Source organism: Copidosoma floridanum, unplaced genomic scaffold, assembly GCF_036245765.1.
Source record: "Copidosoma floridanum isolate Cflo_tuat_1 unplaced genomic scaffold, Cflo_Japanese_pri ptg000030l, whole genome shotgun sequence".
In the NCBI taxonomy this organism is placed as follows: domain Eukaryota; kingdom Metazoa; phylum Arthropoda; class Insecta; order Hymenoptera; family Encyrtidae; genus Copidosoma; species Copidosoma floridanum.
The window spans coordinates 12,459,917-12,479,915 of NW_028321907.1; the positions used below are offsets into that span (position 1 = coordinate 12,459,917).

The following is a 19,999-nucleotide window of genomic DNA, read 5'->3' on the forward strand; positions in this document are numbered from 1 at the left end:
ATTTAATATCGCGTACAAATCATCAATAATAAAATTTAATTTTTCATTGAGTCTCATTTGAATCCACAGTAAAATTTAATTATTTTATAATAGAAGTATGAATACTAAGCAATTAATTGTAAATTGACGAAAAAAATTGACCGAGCTATTTTATGCAGTAATCCCTCCGCTAATACTCGAATAAATAAAACAAAATATCACAAAATAATGAAAAATTGACGTGAAAATAGTCTTATATAGTTACCAAAAGCTTTTTTTTGACAACGTTGTAATGTTGAAAGAACAACAATTTGAATATATATACGTAGCACGCCATTAGGGAAATTGCACAGAGATAATTACCAAAGAAAATTTTATGAATACACGCCACGCGAGTCAGACGCAACAGTAATCACATCAACGAGCTCGAGCCAAAAGACGCCAAATTAGCATCATTAGCGAACAGTAAATCCAAATTAGCGCGCCTCTCGCAACTACAATCGATTATCGACAAAAACCAGCAATACCGCGCCACGCGAACTTTAGTACCCGATCATAAGAACAAAGGGAAACCAAGAAGCCGCAGGAGTAGACCATAAAAAAATGAAAGAAGCAAACACGAAGGAAAAAAAAAGAAAGAATAAGCCATGTCCCCTTTCTCGTCTATAAAACACAAACGCGCGCTCCTTTGCGATGTTTCATTCCGATTATTTTATTTTTTATTTTTTATTTTTTCTCGTAAAATTCCGAGCACACGCATAACACCGTATAACCACTTTACAGCTTGCCAGCCGTATACGCATCCCATAGACGCGCACACATATGTAGCAAGGATAGCATGGGGCTTCCGGTGCCCCGACGAGTGCCTCAGAAATGAGTCACCTCCTCCTCCTCCTCCACTTTCTTCCAGGCTCCTAAACTCGCTCCCCTCTTTTATTATACGTGCAGCCTGTGTGTAATATTTACACGTGTGAAAGACAGTCGTTCGACCATATACGCACGAGAGCGCTCGCGTTTTATGCAGCGTTTACATAGGTATACGTGTGTGCGCGAGCTCCGAGGTGAATTCTTCGAAGATGACGAGCGCGCCATGGGTGGATCGTGAAATGTATATGTATATTTTTTTTTCCATGCACTCTGCGCATGCATATAAATATAACATATAGGTGCATCCCAAGAGAGAGAGACAGAGAGAGAGAGAGAGAGAAAACAGCGCCGTCACGGTAGCACGGAGGCTTCATCTTACGTTTGGGACACCAGCTCTTTTTTACTGCATACTGGGTACATGCGTGTTTACGACGATGATATCGCGACTTATTTTTTTTGATCCGACGATTTTTCGTGCTCGGTTGGATCTTTTTTATTCAATTTTTTATAACATCAAAGCTCCAATGAGTACTCGAGGGGGCAATTGACCTTATTTCCATTACCTTTGAATTAAACGGAATCCAGAGAGGCCTCGTCCTGTATTACGATGTGCGTGAAATATTATTAAGTAGTCTTTGACTTAGTGATATTATCCCTCATCTCACGATATCTCCCAATTTAATGAAAAGGTTCAATCATTGAGGCGCGATAAATTTAAGAAAATTTGAGTCAAAATTTGAGCTGCAAAAGATGACGTGTCCCTGAACAGTTTGAGGGGTTGTAATGCTAGACATTCATTCAAATAATATTTATAGATGTATATGCCATGAGTGAGGAGTTTTAACCCTTTGTTTGTTTCAATCCACTGATGTTAATATTGCGTAGAGCCAGAACGGGTTTTTTGTGGGATTATAGGTCTTGGAGACTACATGTGCACATACCATTGTGTCAAATATTTTGTGAGAGAAACATATAGCACTGCTAACTTGATGTGTTGTTAATATGATTTTTTTGTGTATTAATGAATGATCAACGCAGTGTGGTGTTAATAAAGCTTTTTTTTTTATACTTCAACAGGTCGATCATGGAGGAGCTTGTAGCGTTTATTGATCATGCGGTAAATCAAACAATGTTGAAAACGAAAAAAAAATGAATGAAGAAGTCGAGCCTGTGGTAATAGCTAACTACGATTAGTAAAAAAATGTACAAGGATTTTTAATGAGTAGTTATAGTAAGAAGGCTTCGTTAAAAATGATTTTTGAACACATGTCGCTTAGTTATGATTTAACATATTCACGTTAGAGATAAGTAATGATATTCATAGCGCTTGAAAAAATAATAGTGGGACTATTAAGAGCTTCCACGAATAAATTTCATCCAAAACCATATAAAGTTTTTTACGTACTCAGTGAAATTGGTCTTTATTATTACTGATTTTATTTGAAAAGTAGATTATTTTATTTATTAAGCGCAAAATGAGAGGTAAATTGAACATTTTAAAAGTGAAATCGGCTTAAATTAAAGCACTTAGTATTCAAATGTGCAGGTACCATTTTTAAAAGCGTTGATCGAGAATACATTTCGTTCCAAGTCATACTTCTGCTACTAGGAAAAAAAAAAAAAAATTAAATGCATTGCGAGGTAAAAAATGTCGTATACCTAAAACGAAAAAAAAAAAAATAATTACAAATCCCGTAATAGTTTAACGAAGCCTCCGGCTTGGTGAAGCTATTTTCATATTTTTACAACATACTATTTACAAAATTAATCCAACAGTACTAATTTAACTAAAAATATTACTGCCAAAAAATCAGCAAAAAAGCTAAATATCACTGATGGGTTATCTACTCAAAAAAAGGCTTAGTGTTTTTATCTTTTTTTTTACTAAACACTTACTTTCAATGAGAAAATTAGAAATAATCTTTGCCACTAACCTCGATATGCAGACAGAAAAATCTTCTCTATAAAATAAATATGAAAACATTCAGTAATATTGTCACGTGAGAGTGGATAAAGGAAAAAAAAAAAATAGTTGTACATGATATGATGTCATGAATGATACTGAATTTATTATACATGTACTCTTTGATTCATTAAGGTTGATGGAAAAAAAAGAAACCAAGGGCGTGAGAGAAAAAAGATGAGATGAGAATTTTGACAGTTGCAGTAAAAGTTGCTCTTACCTCGTTGTTGTCATCGTAATAAAAGAGATGCTTGCGAGTCAAGACAAACCAGCGCCGCTTGTAATTGATGGGCGTGAAGCGTTTTTTGTTCTGGGAGCGCTTCACCATGAAACCTTGTTTCACAACGTCCTCCTCCCGGGGCTCGGATTTTCCGTCCTTCCCGGCCATCTTTTGGAAAAACATCTGCGCTCAGCCTAAAACAAATTGTTGTTCTTTTTTATACACCAAAAAAATGTTCACTCACAAATTGTTAAAACACTAAAACTACACTTGTGTGTTCAAAACTGTCAAACTTGATGATGCTCTACTGTTTTCTGCTTTGTGAAACAGAATTACTTATCCCAGCAACGCCAAGAGTATAATATGCAAGTACGTTTGAAAATGTTAAAAGCCATTATTTTTGAATTATGACTTTTCGACCAGATAAGACAGTGATAACATTTATCTTTCAACAAATGAAAAATCCATTACTTCAAATTGTATAACTTTTTCCAACGAAAATTACGATGTACAATAGTGGTGGCCACATCATATTTTTCATTGCATTAAATTCTTCCTTTTCCGTACATTATAACATTCGCTCGTTAAAAACATAAAACACACACACACATTCACTACATTTTCCTGCACCAATATGTTTTTGACTTTGATTGTTCACTACACTCTAAAAACTCAAAGTAGCAGTGTAAAAATAATAAAATGAAAAATCCTATACATATAGGTAGACGACAAATCTGGGATGAACGTTATACGACACTTGTCAGTGCAGTAAGTGAAAGATTAAATCGAAAGACAAAGCCGAGGCACGAAAGTGAAAATCATCATCGCCGACGATGAAGCGCAATAAATCACTCGAGCCCTTCCAACGAGGCGCCCTAATTATAACGACGGCGGACAAACTCTTCGGGAAGTTTGAGCGAGATAAAGTTATTCAGAGTCGAGTGAGTATACACTGCGGTACTGTATAAATACGGGAAGAGGCTGGATTGAAGGGGGGAAAAAAAAGAAAAAAAAAAAAAAAAAAGGAACAGGAAAAACTTTATCGCGAGAGCTCTGCTCTGATTATAAAGGAACCTCGAGAACGACAGACAGACAGACAGACATACGGAGTAAGGGAGCAGCTCAGCCCGTTTCACTGGGAAGGTGGAGTGGCGCGAAACTTACTTTACCAAAGTAAGTAAATTGCACCGAGAGAAATAATGGAGAAGAGAGAATAGCTCAACAAGTGCACGCATGCATACTTAAATTTTACAGTGTGTGTGTTATATATATATATATATATGTATATGGTTAAGTGCTGCTTTGTGTATACGGATGGGTAAATTAATTCAGGGAGAATGGCTGCACCAGTGTGGTATAAATGAGTGGAAAAAGTAAAAGGATCGGAAAAACGACGAGATGGGCTCTCCACTGTTACAAGAGCACACACCGTAATGTTATAGTCCACGTGTGTGTGCGTGTGTGCGCGACAGAGAGAGAGAGAGAGAGAGAGAGAGAGAAAGAACAATGAGCGATGCCCTTGAAAGAACCATCGTCGTCCGCGCGTGCATTATTATACATGCATTGTTAACCGTATACACCGCGCCTATTTGAGCGGCCCAAAGTTTTCGCGACAAAGAGAGGTGGGAGTAGTGCATATAATTTCTTCTTCTGTTTCTTCTCACGCTTGTGGCAGAGTAGCGAAAAAGGGAGCAAAATGCATGTAATCGTTAAACAAAACGTGTGTACAGAGAGAGAGAGAAATAAGAGAAGATGGGAGAGGAAACGGACGCACACATATACATACATATGCATGGGAGAGGGAGGCAGGGGAGCTTATCTCTTTTGAGGGCAAAAAATTTTATCTCGCGGTTGGGGCGCGCGAGTGGGAATTTCTGCTCTCGCGCGATTAGACTCTTATGTGTGCCGCTCTCTCTCTCTCTCTCGGTATATAATATGCTGCACCAACTTAGCTGTGTATGTATAATTGAAGCTGGTCGGGTTACAGGTTACACTTGTGTGTGTTTGTGCCCGTACAATCATATGGGCCATTTCACGAAAAACAAAATACAATTATTTCATGCAAGAGCCATTCAGTCGTGGCTTCGTATTTTTACACTTTCTGTTATAAAGTGTTTTTAAAATTTTAAATGTTTAGAGGGTAACTCTCATTGGCAGTTCTTAATTTCTCTTTGGAGCTACAAGTTGTGGTTACATTGTACGGTAATACTTTTATTTATCACTACTTTTTACTTCATTTGAGTTAATACTAATCAAGCTTGTTTAAGACAATTAAATAAAAAAATCTCATTTTAGCTACATCAACACGTTAAATTTTTCGGAAAATGGCCCATACAGGTACGAGAGGTAAAACTCGTGCGAGTATATGTATATCGATCTGTTGTTGTTGTTGTCGTTGCCATAAAAGAAAGAGATTCCGTTTTTTCTCTGCAGGCACCCACACAATGCTTAATGCTTTCCCTGCAGGGGTAGATAAATGGACTCTCTCTGTTCTTCTTATTCTCTATTGCTATCGACTCGAACTAAGTATATTTTTTGGTGCGATGCTATATTAAGCTGCTCTCTCCCTTCTTCTTTCCACGCGAGTCTCTCCCATTTTCCATCCAATTCCCTCGTTTTAGGTAACGCGAGCTTACAGTGGCGAGCTATTTCGATTGTAGACCTACGGTTGGGAACGAAAAAAAGGTACCAGCTCAAATTTTCGTTTGAAAAGAGCCCACTCGAATCTCCGAGCAATGTGGTGCCATATTACAATCAGAAAAAAAATCTCTTTTTCTCAATTCACAAACAATCTATCAAATTCAGGACCTTTTAGGGCCATTTTCCATACAAAGAGCCATTTCATAAGTTTTTCAATTAACTTTTTTTTTTCATACTAAACAGGACAGTGCAGCTGTAAAACACTGTGAAACTTTATACTTTTATAATCAAATCTCTATTACCCCAAAACTGAGCTTGGATTTATTGAAATGAAAATCTGAGCTGGACGTTTTTTTTTCTTTTTTTTCAAAAAAGATCTAAACACATCATGGATCTCATTTTTAAAAGTCATGTATACCGTGTGCTCTTAAACTGTATAACAATCAGTACATACGATACGCTTATTTCTCGACGGCACGACAAAAACCAACACACTTATACTTACATGTTACCAATGCATGCGTGCAGCACGTATTGAAATTCAAATGAATTTTCCCGCTACAATCTGATACAGATTATCTCTGCATTACGTATATTGTCGTTAAACACGAACAAGCATCAAATAATTCGGACAAACGATTTTTGTTTAACGATTTTCACTCGAAGAGAGCAGTAAAGAGCACGTTTAAAGCAACTCGACGAACTATGTCATTTTTTCGAGCATAACGACAAACAACGTGTACTTTCACTAAACTACATTTTTCTTATCACGAAGTGTATCCTATACATAAGGTGTATAAAATTTAAAAAAAGTGCACCAAGCTATATATACGCGCATTATAAACGAGGCGTCTTTCACATGGGGGTCCAAATCGCGTGAGAGTGTATATTTAGCCTTCACTTTCTTCAAAACTACGCATCAGTTGGGGAAAAAAAGGAACACCAAGTATACATAGCACAAAGCAAGGGAGATAGTGTATGTAAAAAGAAAAAAAATATATATATAAGAACCATCAACGGTGACGATCTCACTGTATTATATCTATGTACGTATTCCGGAGTGACTATGATACACCGCGTGTACTGTTTTGTTGCCACACGTGCAAGTATTATAATGTAGTGGCTGAGTAATAGTCTTGCAGTTACTGTAGGTATATTTTTGTATGGTAAATCTCAAAAGGAGCCCATGTATGTTCACACACGCACACACACAAACAACGAGTAAAAGCAAGTAAATTCACAAAAGACGCACACATGTATCTCTATCGGTCCGATTGGTCAACAATGCGCTTACCGAATGACACATTGTAAGCGTGACGAAAAGTTAAAGTAACTGCAGTTTCACCGTATTCGTACGATGCGTCCGATAAACGAAGAGGGAGGGAGGCGGGAGGGAAAGCTCTCTCCTATAAATATTTATCCATGCACTTTCCGACCACGCCACACTCGACTCTCCTTTTTCCGGGTGACATGGTACAAAGAAAAATTTTTTCTTTTCATCGGCGATAAACAATTTGCTCTATGTCAACCGGTCGCTTACCGATCTCGAACAAAAGCACGCTTTGTCGTACACATATTAAAAATAAAAAAAAATAAAAAAAATGATCTCATAATCAGTCACTTATACGCACCGAAGACGAGAGAACGAGAGAGAGTCCCGATGGGGCAGCAATGCAGCGCAATCCTTTCCCACGATATATATATATATTTTATGTATACCCACAAAAGAAAGAAAGAAAGAATCGCCACACGGTCCACATTGCACACGTATACTGTTAGTCCCAGTCGTTCGCACCCACACATCCGTGATTTATATACACCAATAACCAATACTCCAAGTTGCCTCAGCTGGATGCTGTATGGGCATTTGTATACATGTACGTGTATAAAGGTCGTCGCAGTGTCGCGCCGCACACCTCGCTCCACCACCTACGCGCGCGCACCATTATCAGCACGCTGCTCTCTCTGCAGCAGAGCAAAAGAGAGAGAGAGAGAGAGAGAGAGCAAAATAAAGGAAAACGGAGATACATCCACGTTTAAAAAAAAAAAAAAAAAAACAAGATATTACAATTGAGATAAGGAAAGAAAAAAAGCTCTCGACGATACCAAGGTGTCTTGTGTGTTACTTGCATATATATTAAAACGTGTGTCTAAGATAATATATATACATATATAAAGTTAATACTCACCATGCAAAGTGATGTGTATGCACTCGCAGAGGGGAAGAAAGGGAGGCGACGACGAGACTCTTGAAACACCGGAGGGATGATGCTTTTTTTTTTCTCCGACTGCGTGTAATATTATTTCTTCCGCAGCGTTGATGTTTTATTGTATGGACGAGGGATCGTACACGCGTACGTGACAATTGAAATGAAAAAGAAGAAGAAACTAGCACTTTTCTGTATACATGTAGGTAAAATGTAATTTATGATATTTAAATTACACGCGCACTTGCCGAGCTTTTACAATTTTTACAGAAACTTGCACATAAACAACTCACACAACGTCTGCGTGAGATAAAATCGGGGTAGGTAGGTACATTGTTATTTACATTTAACGTATCGTTTAAGTAAACACGAATGTACTATGTTTGTTGTACAACACGTCACATTGTATCACATAAGCGGTGCCGGCGAAAAGCTACGTATATATACGCACACTGCACATATACACCACTGATAGATGAGAAGTGACAATGAGAGGAAAAGAGAGAGGAAGAGCTGTCATCTCACTCGGGCGCTCACGAGAGCGGCTTCACAGCTGATGCGACGCTGCTGCAGCATCCTCATCTTCTGGGCTACGCCGGGAGAGTGCAGCGAGTGTATATAGGTATAATATATCGTTTTGTCACTCGCGGGGAGGAGCAACAACCCCGTTATAATATGCGCACGGTAAAAATTACAATACTTGTATCTACATGTATCTTTCACTTGTTGTATTCGTAGGATTTCTTTTTTTCTTTTTTCTTTTCTTTTCTTTTTTTTTTTTTTTTTTTTTTCATGTACACACAAACAAAAACATCACCGATCCGAGCACATGCACTTGATTTTGGAGTTTGTCAAAAGAGAGACAATAAATAATAAATCCACGACGATACTTGTCCGCGCACATGTGTACACCCACTGCATAGACTCACAATCGCGTACAGACAGAAGAAACATGCATTATATACATACATATGTATATATAAAGTAAGTACAGTCTTGTTATCCGGAGATTCCGGAGTCACCGCTGATGCTGGCCGTCGAAGAGGTGGAGCGGGAAACCAAGCGTCGCCGACGGCGCATGTCCGTACGGTTGAGATGAGGAACAGTTGTGTTGCAGCGTCCGTATACATGTATATTTATTATCATTATTATTGTTATTATTGTTATTCGTCCTCGTACGTGGAGAAGAGATAACAGCACAGCGCGGCACAACCAGTGGCTTAATAAGTGGGTATGTATGTAAGCAGCCAGGCATCAAGTCACGTATATTTTTTCGATCGGCTAGCTCCAACAGTCCAGCAGCAGGTCACGCACGAAACTCACTACACGGCTTTACACGCGAGACTTCGCATATATAGGTATAATATGTGATATATAAGAGGTTTTTCATGTGTATTATACCTACATACATGTAAAAGCAGCGGTCCGCAACAACCGAACCGACGATGATCGTACATATAATACATGTGGTATAAGTAAAAGAGAGAGAGAGAGAAAACTGTGTGTGCTGGCTCGCTCACAAATTATATATATATATATTATAGAGGGGATATAGGATATGGGCCCGCACAGCAGCAAAGAACGAGCCAAGGAGAAGAGAGAGAAGGTATACCCATGTATATATACACTCACGCACACTCATCTCAATGCAGGCGAACGACGAGAGAAAGGATAACGCACGCGAGAACCTCCCCGGAGCGCGGTCGTCTGTCTCTGTAGAGAACACGTGCAGGATTTTATTTATTCATTTATTTATTCATGCGCGAGTTTTTTACATATTAATTTACATCCGGGAAAAGCTTCGGTATCGGTATCGGTATCGGTAAGTACCAACCGATTTTCATACCGATCACGGGGACCAATCGCTCTGTACCGACGATCGGGAGCATTGTTGTCTTTAGCTGCAGTGAGAATAAACACTCCGGGGTACAATGAAAAGAAAGGGAGACCGGTTTAAAAGTCCAGCCGTGCAGCAGCGCATGTTGTCGCGGGTACTCATATATATACGTATATTACATACACGTTTTATGCTTGACGACCGGAAATACGTGCGATATCGTCGGCAAAGTTTTAGAATCGCTTTAGCGCTTCAAGGACGATGGTACGTATACCGATCTTTCTTTGTTCCTCTTTTGCGAGTTTAGCGTATAGTAAAAATTCGTGGCTGCTTGAAAAAAAATCGGTTGGAACGTATCATTGACATCTACGCTGAATCAAAGCGTGACGATGTGCATGACGAATTTTTCCCGTTTTCGGAACTCGATGAAAATCTTGACTACAGCTTTCAGTCTGTAGATTTAATGAATGAAACTTGGTGAGATTATAGTTTCCAAGTGGCTTTAATACCCGTGTAATTTTTGTACCTGCAGTCCGGTGAAACGCAAAACATTGTAATATCGATACGAAAAGCAAACGAGATACAAAAACATGTATAGGCATTGGCGTGGAAAAACTATACTCGTTTTGCGTCCCACTAAATTAACAATATACCTACCAATCTATTCACCGAATCGCTTCACCTCGTAGATGCGGCGGTAATAAATATACCTATAGCTCCCAGACCGGAGCCGATTTGTGCCTCAATCCCACTGAAACCTGCTTGCGGATCGATCGAAGATAAGCCCCTACAAAGTGCATCTCTCGATGCAGTTTCCAGGCAGGCGCTCTTCTGTGAGTTGCATCTTGGTATTATTGTAAGTTTGGACAAACCCTAAATGCACACAAATTTTTATGGGACGAAGCTTTTTTTTTTCAAGTTGCGTGAATCTATACAAAGCAAAAACACAAACGTATGAACGAAATAGTTGTAAAAAGAAAAATATTTCATATGAGCGTAATCGCGTCTGTACCGGTGAGTGAGAGAGAGAGAGAGAGTCGATACGATTATAAATTGAACAAAAGATTGCCAAGCGCTTAAAACGAGCTTTACCAGGAGATGCGTTGATGGTCAAAAGTGTCCACGGGAGGACGTATCGAGGGGAAGGTGGAAAAACTGGTGATGCTATGACGTGGTAAAAAAAGTGTTTTTATTGTTGTGTAAACATGTTTATGCTCGAGTGTTTCAGTAAAGAGTTAAAAACAAAACCAAAACAAAAAAAAAACATCACCACTGTAGCATTTGTTGAGGATAGAAAGAGATGTGAGTATAATAGTACAGGGAAAGATACCGGAAAACTGATAATAATCATATACATAGATATATATTGTTTATTCAATGAGCGCGTGAGACGCTTCAATCAGTACCACGCATCACCGTTGAGGTGGGAAAACAAATTTTCAATTTAATAAATAAGACAATTATACGAACGATTGCATTAAGAGATAGCTAATGAGTTGCATAAAACACGTACAACAGTTGACAAATAACATTTGGAGAAACGTTGCGTTGGGGGCAGGCCGTATGAAAAGTTAACTTGGAATTCGTCGCAGCGTAAAATAAGCACAGGTAGTATCACTATAAGTAATACATGTATATGTTTTCATTAGTAATTCAAGTATAGTTATATTACAAGCGTTTTGGAAATTTTTATTACATTCGAAGAATACAATAAGCTTACACTTATACGGATGGGTATGGGAAATTTTTTCCAACTTTTGCAAGCATGGAAAGCATTACTTGTACCGTATACCATTTGCTCTCTCGCGCGGGTATTTTTAGTTCAAATAATGGCCAATAGAACAAGTACCGCCAGATGACGCTGATTCGGAGCGAATGGGGAACCTGCTATTGGTAAGGCAGGACTTCTGCACTTACCAACTGTAGAAAAGTCTGTCAACGCCATCTAGCGGAGCTTGTACAGTCACAGTCACAGTGTGATGTCGTTAGATATGTATATATATCTGATGCGCACGTGTGGTAATAGTACACACTGTACAATTGTATACATACAGGACAACAGGACAGCTGTACTGTTATAGTCCGCCAGTCAGCCTGCAGTCTCAAGTCTCAACATGTTGTTAATATGGCTCTTAGTTCTTATACGATAATTTATACGAAAAGTGGTTTGAAATCGCCATTATTTAACAGTATAGTTTTGAGGTTGTAAGTGGAGAAAAGAACAAAGAAAAGTCAACCGTTGGATACATGCCACGACCTTAGTGTATTTTTTCATTGTGGCCACGTGATGTAACAAGTTTTTTGATTGATACAAGACACATTGAACGATAAAACGTGCAACTGTTAACAATCACTTTTAACAGTAAAAGTAATCGAAATGATGGGCACGTTGGGCTAGGTGGTTGAATTTTATTTAGATAACCTGTTATTTTGTGTCGTGCGTGTGATCTTGATGATTTGCATTATCTCATTCAAGTTCTTTGTGTCTGTCAGCCATTGTTTTTAACGACATGAAAGTTTGACAAGTTACAGCACATTAAATAAAAAAATCTCTAAATTACATTCTATTTTTTTATTGTTTCTTCATTCAAGTTCAACTGTCACGTAATAGTGGGATTCCCCGTAAGTAGCATATGTAAATATTTTCGTCATTGTCGATCACGAATATTACATGTTTATAAGTACATGTTTACAGGTTTTACAAGTGATACTACATACCGTTACGACTGCTTATTTATTTCCGTTTTCACGTATTTTTATTTGTCGGAAGAAAAAAAAAATAACGCTGGATTCATCGAAAATATTTACTGGTAAATCTACCTGTATGTATTAACGATACTGCTTTTGTGTCTCTGCTTCAGAATTCAAAATTAACTGATGAATGTATGTCGCAACGTAAAAAACGCCACATAAAGCCAATTTTGCCGTTGTGAGTATAAACGTACGTAGTACCTATAATTTACCTCAAATTATTTACTAAGAAATGGTATTAAATTAATTATTATGCGTGATAAAATGGAAGTCGTTTTTAACATTTATTTATACGTTATTTACGTTATGTACGCATAATGCTTTTCCTTAAATTCTTATATATGTAACATCCTTACTTTTGACTAGCGCTCTTGTAGTAAAATACGTACATGCCGCATTCAAATAACTTTTGCTTGAACTTTTCATGAATTTCATTGTAATAAGTGGCTGTTGATTACATGGATGTGATTGTTTAACTTAAATTTATGCTGTGGCAATAAAATTCATCCATAAATAATTACGTTGGATTATTATTAACTGATAATAACAATTAACAGAGTCAGAAACTTAAAATGGCACCGAGCAAAGTGAAAAATTATTGTAATAAAATCAGTAAAAATGAATTTATGAAAAAGACAGTCAAGTAAGTATCATAAAGCATCAATTTTGCTATTTCCGAAAAAAGCATACAATTCCAATATTTCAATTTATATTACAGAAACAAAAATAACTTTTTTGTACTCCCACCAAGAGTTATCTTACCAAAATATCCAATTCCAAACGGTTTATCTGTAGTTGTCTGGAGGGATCTAAAGCCGTTTCCTGGAATGACGGAAAGAAGTGAACAGTTTTTACGAATCTTAACTACAATAAAGAATGGAAAATATGGAATACAGGAAGATAACTATCTACAAATGTTGAAGCTTATGCTATATGTAGAAACAATACAAAATCAAATTGATATGAAAAGATACGACCAGTTAGAAATAAAGATTGAAAGAGTCTCGGCAAGCTTATCCGATAGATTTAAGATTTATGTACAGGGTTTGGGAGAAAATCGACCATCGATTAGACCTCAAGACGAAATCGAGGTTCGTGGTTGCGATACAAAAGTCAAATATGTTTTGAGAATCATTAATGTAGCGAGTGATTATATTCTTGTCGCAGGAACAAGAAGGTAGATACATTCTCATGATTAAAAATGGTGTAGTTTCTTCTGTTTTACAGTTTTAATGGTAAAAATGTCTTATTTTTTCAGATTTACAGATGACTTTGGCTCTGAGAATCTGTATGACATTAGATTTCGATCGTGTGATTATACTACCAAGTGCAGTCATTATGCAGTATCATTAACGAAGTTTCATAAAATCACACCCTACTTTTTTCCTAAAGCATGTATTCCTTTTACTACAAGAAAAACGGACAGGTAAGTTGGTTTATTAATTTTTTTCTAATTTTTTGAGAAAATATTTCTATCTAAATTTATTTTCAAGTGATTTTTGGTTCAATGAATCGATAAAGCATAATCCTCAACAAAAACAAGCGGTAAGAAATATAATAGCTGGATCATCAAGAGATGCACCGTACATACTGTATGGACCACCTGGCACTGGAAAAACTGCCACATTGGTGGAAGCAATATGTCAAGTGATTATTGATTTCTATTCTTGACTTTGAAAATTTTTATTTTATTTTTTTAATACATTTAATTACCTAATTTTCATCTGTTTTCATGCTTTGCAGATATTTTATAACAGTTCTCGTGATACTCACGTACTTGTGTGCACACCATCAAATTCTGCTGCAGATGAAATTACAAAACGCTTATTAAAGTACATTGATGATGAGAATTCTATTTACAGAATGTATAGCCCATCAAAAGAAGGGTTCGCACAAATTCACTGAAAATTCTTTTTTTTTTTTTTTTTTTTTTTTTTTTTTTTTTTTTTTTTTGTACAAATAAAATTATTCAAAGTAACTTTTTTAACAGATCAACCATTGATACAGCCATTGTAGGATGTTCTAACTATGTTGATGGTCAAGTTTTAATGTTACCAGCGGATGCTGTCAAAGAAAAGTCAATTATCCTTTGCACCTTGTGTGCAGTAACACGGTATGCATAAATTCATTTATTAAAATGTTAATTATAAACCTAGAGTTTTAAATTTTTAGTATATATTTTAGATTTTTATTCATGGGATTCAGAGACAAACACTTTTCTTACATATTTATTGATGAAGCAGGACAAGCAACAGAGCCTGATTCTCTGATACCTTTTAATTTACTGACTAGCCAAAGAAAAGGTAGGATTGGAAAATTACATGGCCAGGTTATCATTGCAGGAGATCCCAATCAATTAGGACCCAGTGTCATGTCCAGGCTGGCTGAACCTATTCTTGGTAAGCTTTTCTACTTGCCTATTATTATTTTTTTTTTCCCCAATAGTAAAATATTTGCGTTATTCTTAGGACGATCATTACTGGAGCGATTAATGGACTGTGAACCATATAGAAAAAATGAAAACAATGACTATAATCCAAGCTTCATTACAAAATTACTTCAAAATTACAGAAGTCACCCAGATATCATTCGTGTATCCAATACATTGTTTTATGATGATGAGCTGCGATCTTGCGGGAACAATGACACTGTTAAAAGAAGTGAAAATTGGTATCACCTTGCACGAAAAGGATTTCCTGTTATGTTTCATGGTGTTGAAGGAGTTGAGCAAAAAGAAATGAAGTCTCCAAGGTGTGGACGTAATTTATTTTTTGATACTTTTTTTAGTTTGAAAATTGATAATTTTTTTTTTTTTTCAGTATTTTTAATACAAGTGAAGTAAAAATCGTTATCGATTACGTGATAAAACTAGTTGGAAAGCATTTGGGAAATAGCGTTGTCAAACAGAGTGACATTGGAATCATAACGCCTTTTGCTCAGCAGAAATTAAAGCTGAAGAATGCTCTTGCAGAAAAAAATTTTAATAACATCGATGTCGGCACGGTTGAACTGTTTCAAGGTCAAGAAAAAGATATAATTATAATGAGCACCGTGAGAAGCAAAATTTTTAAACACGACGAGCGCTATCACATAGGGTTTTTGTCGAATCCTAAGCGTTTCAACGTGGCTCTAACAAGAGCAAAGGCTTTATTGATAGTCATTGGGGATCCGAATATTTTAAAAGTGGATTCACACTGGAGATATTTCTTGAAATTCTGCCAAAGCAACGGAGCTTGTAAGGGTATTAAATTTCTTATCCAAGAAAGTTTGCATGAACTGTCCTACGAAATAAAGTATCGAAATAAAAAACAAGAGCAAGTCCCATTTAACTGTAATTTAGGCGTCATAAACATTGGTAATTATTTTTTTTTCTATTGATTTAAGGGGATGTGGAGCCTTTATTTTTACTGTAGCTTCTTTTTCTTCTTTAGACGATGGTGTACCTGATTCTGAAGATAGTGAAAACGAAGAGTATTATTCTGTGGGTGATCAGATAAATGATTCCTCCTGTCCACAAAATTATAACGGAGCAAGAAATCACTATTACAACACTCCTAGAAATACAGATTCAGCATCCAATTCATTGTTTGATATTATCATTCAAAAATTCCAAGAATTAAATATCAATGATTCTGATACGAAAAAAAGAAAAAAGCCTAAGGGAAAAGTACGTAATATGAAACGTGCCCATATTATGAAAACTCAAGATTAAATAATCATGAAAATTCTAATAATAAAAATAAAATATACTGAAGAATCTGTATAATACTACCGTATCAAATTAACAAAAATAGTAAACAATTTCAAACATTATTATATTGAAAAATATATTATTACGAATCCGGTTTTCATAATACGGACAGTTTGAAACATAACCTGCAATATGTGATGTTCCTATTTATGAAACGCACGAGCCCATTTAATTAACATGTAAATTTCATAATTGGGACTTGTGTCTCATAAATATGGACACAACTTTTTAGCTATTCCATAGTTATGGACATTTTGATCGTGTCAATATTTGCTTATAAAATTATTTTTTTACATCTAAATTTCATTTCAAAAATGTCAATTTGTTCAGAAGAGCATAGCGCTTCTATTAAAACCAAAAATTATGGACATATGACTATTTTTTTATTTAATATTGGTCGATGAAACGTAACAATCGAAATTTGTATCCATAATACGTACTTTTACCTTATAAAGAAAAGTAGGGGTGATCATATGTAAGTATTTGTATATCAAAAAACTGTGAATGCCTTAAAACTAAAATACGTAAAAAATTGTTAAAGATGCGTGTGAATAAGTAACTTATTTTAAGAGATGAGAATTTTACATATATTATATTATTTTTCTATTTGATACCACGTGATACGAGTATATAAGACTTGCAAGATTTTGTAAAGTTGATCATTCTCCATTATTTTGTTATCGACTTAGCAGATTGTGATTAAAGAATAGTTGAAAATAATTAAAAATTTGCCATTGCATATTTCTTCACATACACACAGTTGATTATAAACCATATTTTCTATATTAGTATTTGACAAAGATCATTCAAAGTTTTACGACTGTAATGGATATTTTTTATAAATACAATTTGTACAATTTAATACTTTCAAATACTAGAAATTCACTTGATTGTAATATTTATTTTGTTACTTATCAGTATTTGTTAAAATCAAAAAAAAAAAAAAAATTGTAACAAAGTGTGTATGATTCAAACCGTTGTAGTGTTACAAAATAACTCATTATTTTTTCTTACGAAATAAAACTTGTTTGAACGTTAATAGTGATTTTATTTATTATTAAACTATAATAATATATTTACATGCTTATGATAAACAATAAAAAATCAAGTAGTTATACTTTATTGATATAAAATAAAATTATTAGAATCTTTTATGCAAAAGTACGTAAATACTCTTCATTGATTTTAATTTAAAAAATTTTTACTGCTATGGACTATTTCTACGTAAAAAGCAGTGTTGCCATTTTTATTTTTTATCCAAAATAGTTACAAAATAAGCTTACTCCAACAAAAGTTTGGCTTTATTTCCGTTTACTTGAGTTCCGAGGCCGTGTCGTAGGGCGAATTCACGTTTAACATTAGCAAAGAGGATATCAGTCAGTAAGAAAATTTGTGCAATAGCAAAGGCCAGTGTGACACCAAAGTAGAAGTTTGCATTGGCTGATCGCAAATATATCCATTGGTGCCAAACAGTTGGGGCAAACACTGTACAAAATAGAATGAAACAGCCAACAAAAAATTCTTGCTGCATATCTGAAAATACATGATAGTTTTTATATTTTTCTGGCATATCAAAAAAAAACAATTTCCTTAAGATCATATAAAACTTACGTCTAAATAAGTGCCTCCAAAGGGGTAATAAACTGAGGTAAAATCCAACATCTCCAATGCATGGGTAAGACTTGAAAATAGCATCCAAGGCCAAGTAAGAAAAAGCCAGTAGCATTGGATCTTTGCGCAGCCTCAGTGCTAGAGGAACTATGAATAATAAACTAACGTTGATTTGAAAAGATGCAATAAACAGAGAGCGAAAGTGCTCAAACATTTCGGTAAAAAAATACCAATACAGTCCAATATTAGGCCGTAAATCTGGTACTAACAGGATAAAACCAATAGTACTGTGCAAAAATGACCAGCTGCCTACTATCAGATAAGATATGTAAATTAAACTAGACAGCGTTATGATAAACGTACAAATAATTTTTACGATTTGCTTTGGTACATTTTCTGGTTTAGAGTCTTTTATAATGTAGATTGCAGCAGGTACTATTAGGCATATGGGGTATAAACCTTGCAATGTTAAAAGACTTATCGACAAAGAGAATATTGGCACTGAACGTTTTATCATGGCTAGCAGGGTGACTGACAGTAAGAAGTTCGTGAACACAGTAGTTGTGAGTCCCACACAATTCAATACAATGTATGGATTAAACAAATAAGCTGCTGTGACGTAAAAAATTGACGACGTATTGGGAGCAGTAATAGATGAAAAATTATCATCTTGATCACTCTTGGTTTTGTCGCGCAAGGCTTTTTCACTTTTATCTCTATCAACCTGCAAATTTTCAAACATATCTTTTCAAGTCTTTTAAAGCAAAATAAAATTAATTAACATACAAGCTAAAATACATCAAGATCTAGACACCCATTTTCTTAGACATGCTGCAATGAATACTTACGGATTCACGGATGTAGTAAGCCGCTGTGATACCTAGTATAAAAGCTGTCATGACATCAAACATAACAAATAAGAGCCACAATCGGTACATGGGAAAGTTCTTCTGAACAAAGTCGAAAATGACTAGGCTGAGAGGAGTTTCATGAAACAAGTCTCCACTATAAGGACCCACTCCTATGCTACGAAGGTACACACCTTCTGTGACTAAAAAGTAAAACAGGAATATAAATTTTGAAAACTGCATTTTTATAAAAAATCAATACCTCGTTTCCAAGAGTTTAAAGCTGTGGACACTTCCACTCTATCAGCAATGACATTCTGATAGTCAGAATTCATCAAAAGTAGCCTTACAACGCCAGCCAGGAAAAAGTAAACAATTCTGTGATCCATTTTCATTGTTTAATTATTGACTCAACTTTTCGATAAAACGAATTTTTTGAAAACAGATTCTTATTGTCACTATAGTTTTATAATAGTACGGTATTTACAAAGCATTTTGTTAAATTAAGTTTATCAGAACACTGGAAAATGTGATAGGATCTGACGTGAACATATATTATAAGCGTATATCGACATGTTTAACCTGCATGTACTAACTGTAGCTGACTGTAGTCAGTAGATTCCATAGAGATCATAGAGATACTTACAAGGATTCTCTATTCCGCGTTTGTTTATACAAAAAGAACACTCCGGCCCAGAGTCTGGCACCGACAGTTATTAGTACAGGTTGACGCCAGCGCCACCCGATCATGCGGCATTACCAATAATTGGTAACCAATTACCACATGTCACCACAACCTACGTAATTTAAATTATTTATTGCGGAATACGCCCCTGATTTTATCATTATGGTAAAGAAAGCACGGTGCAAGGTATACGTGAAGTTATGTTATGTGTATTAATTATAGTAATCATTACTAAGTAGTGCCATATGGTCGATTTTATTTAACCATTTAAGTAAAATATCTATACTTTTGGAGGTCAATTTTCGAGTAAAAGATAGATTGCAAACTTGCTGCAAGTAGCACAAACAATGTCAACTTTTTATACAATATCTATACAATTAATTGCGGCTGGTTTATAATTGACTAAATTGCTCTACTATAAGTATAAGTATATAAAGTAATAATTATCTGGATCAGCGCCATCTAGCGGTTGACATTTTTTTGGCCAAAAGTGGCTACTAAAATTCTGAAGGAGACTTTAGGCAGTTTAGGCTCTAGAGCTATTTTTTCAATTATAAACCAGCCGCAACTAATTTTTTTTTAATAAAATAAAAATTTGACATTGTTTGTGCTCTTTGCGGCAAGTTTTCAATTTATTTTT

At 35.7% G+C, this 19,999-nt stretch overlaps 3 protein-coding genes across 6 annotated transcripts in view; 1 reads left to right on the forward strand and 2 right to left on the reverse strand.

The window, feature by feature from the left end:
• Btk29A (tyrosine-protein kinase Btk29A) overlaps positions 1-8,609 on the reverse strand; it is a 144,516-nt gene extending 135,907 nt beyond the window's left edge. For 2 of the 3 annotated variants that reach the window (XM_089597106.1, XM_089597105.1), the window contains exons 1-2: positions 7,859-8,609; positions 3,030-3,223 (exon numbers count right to left, since the gene is read on the reverse strand). In XM_089597106.1, coding sequence (XP_089453232.1) covers positions 3,030-3,212 — 183 coding nt within the window. In that variant the 5' untranslated portion in view covers positions 3,213-3,223; positions 7,859-8,609. Of the gene's footprint in view, positions 1-2,780; positions 2,808-3,029; positions 3,224-7,858 lie in introns of all 3 variants that reach the window. The other variant, XM_089597104.1, reaches the window with a different exon arrangement.
• Positions 8,610-11,785: 3,176 nt separating this feature from the next.
• LOC106643802 (putative RNA helicase mov-10-B.1) lies at positions 11,786-17,054 on the forward strand. 2 transcript variants are annotated; one of them, XM_014359075.2, is made up of 12 exons: positions 11,786-12,335; positions 12,409-12,654; positions 13,022-13,107; positions 13,183-13,641; positions 13,723-13,890; positions 13,958-14,111; positions 14,208-14,350; positions 14,455-14,577; positions 14,649-14,863; positions 14,933-15,215; positions 15,284-15,819; positions 15,896-17,054. In XM_014359075.2, the coding sequence occupies exons 3-12, from the start codon at positions 13,037-13,039 to the stop codon at positions 16,174-16,176; spliced, it is 2,433 nt and encodes an 810-aa protein (XP_014214561.2). In that variant the 5' UTR covers positions 11,786-12,335; positions 12,409-12,654; positions 13,022-13,036; the 3' UTR covers positions 16,177-17,054. The 2 variants fall into 2 exon arrangements, with proteins under 2 accessions (XP_014214561.2, XP_014214577.2); XM_014359091.2 differs by having other exon boundaries at positions 12,409-12,642.
• Positions 17,055-17,188: 134 nt separating this feature from the next.
• PIG-U (phosphatidylinositol glycan anchor biosynthesis class U) lies at positions 17,189-19,325 on the reverse strand. Its single transcript, XM_014359153.2, has 4 exons — positions 18,937-19,325; positions 18,675-18,877; positions 17,827-18,550; positions 17,189-17,748 (listed from the first exon to the last, which is right to left on the reverse strand). Exons 1-4 carry the CDS (start codon positions 19,067-19,069, stop codon positions 17,495-17,497), a joined length of 1,314 nt encoding a protein of 437 aa, XP_014214639.2. The 5' UTR covers positions 19,070-19,325; the 3' UTR covers positions 17,189-17,494.
• Positions 19,326-19,999: the final 674 nt, after the last annotated feature.

What these genes read in the sequence shown, in the direction of transcription:
- LOC106643802 (XM_014359075.2), top strand. Translation starts at nt 13,037, where the DNA reads ATGGCACCGAGCAAAGTGAAAAATTATTGTAATAAAATCAGTAAAAAT. An exon ending in CTTGTCGCAGGAACAAGAAG is followed by an intron (nt 13,642 to 13,722) that starts GTAGATACATTC and finishes TTATTTTTTCAG; the next exon opens with ATTTACAGATGACTTTGGCT. An exon ending in ACCTTGTGTGCAGTAACACG is followed by an intron (nt 14,578 to 14,648) that starts GTATGCATAAAT and finishes TATATATTTTAG; the next exon opens with ATTTTTATTCATGGGATTCA.
- PIG-U (XM_014359153.2), bottom strand. Translation starts at nt 19,069, where the DNA reads ATGAAAATGGATCACAGAATTGTTTACTTTTTCCTGGCTGGCGTTGTA. An exon ending in TTTAAACTCTTGGAAACGAG is followed by an intron (nt 18,878 to 18,936) that starts GTATTGATTTTT and finishes TTTACTTTTTAG; the next exon opens with TCACAGAAGGTGTGTACCTT. An exon ending in CTTACTACATCCGTGAATCC is followed by an intron (nt 18,551 to 18,674) that starts GTAAGTATTCAT and finishes GAAAATTTGCAG; the next exon opens with GTTGATAGAGATAAAAGTGA.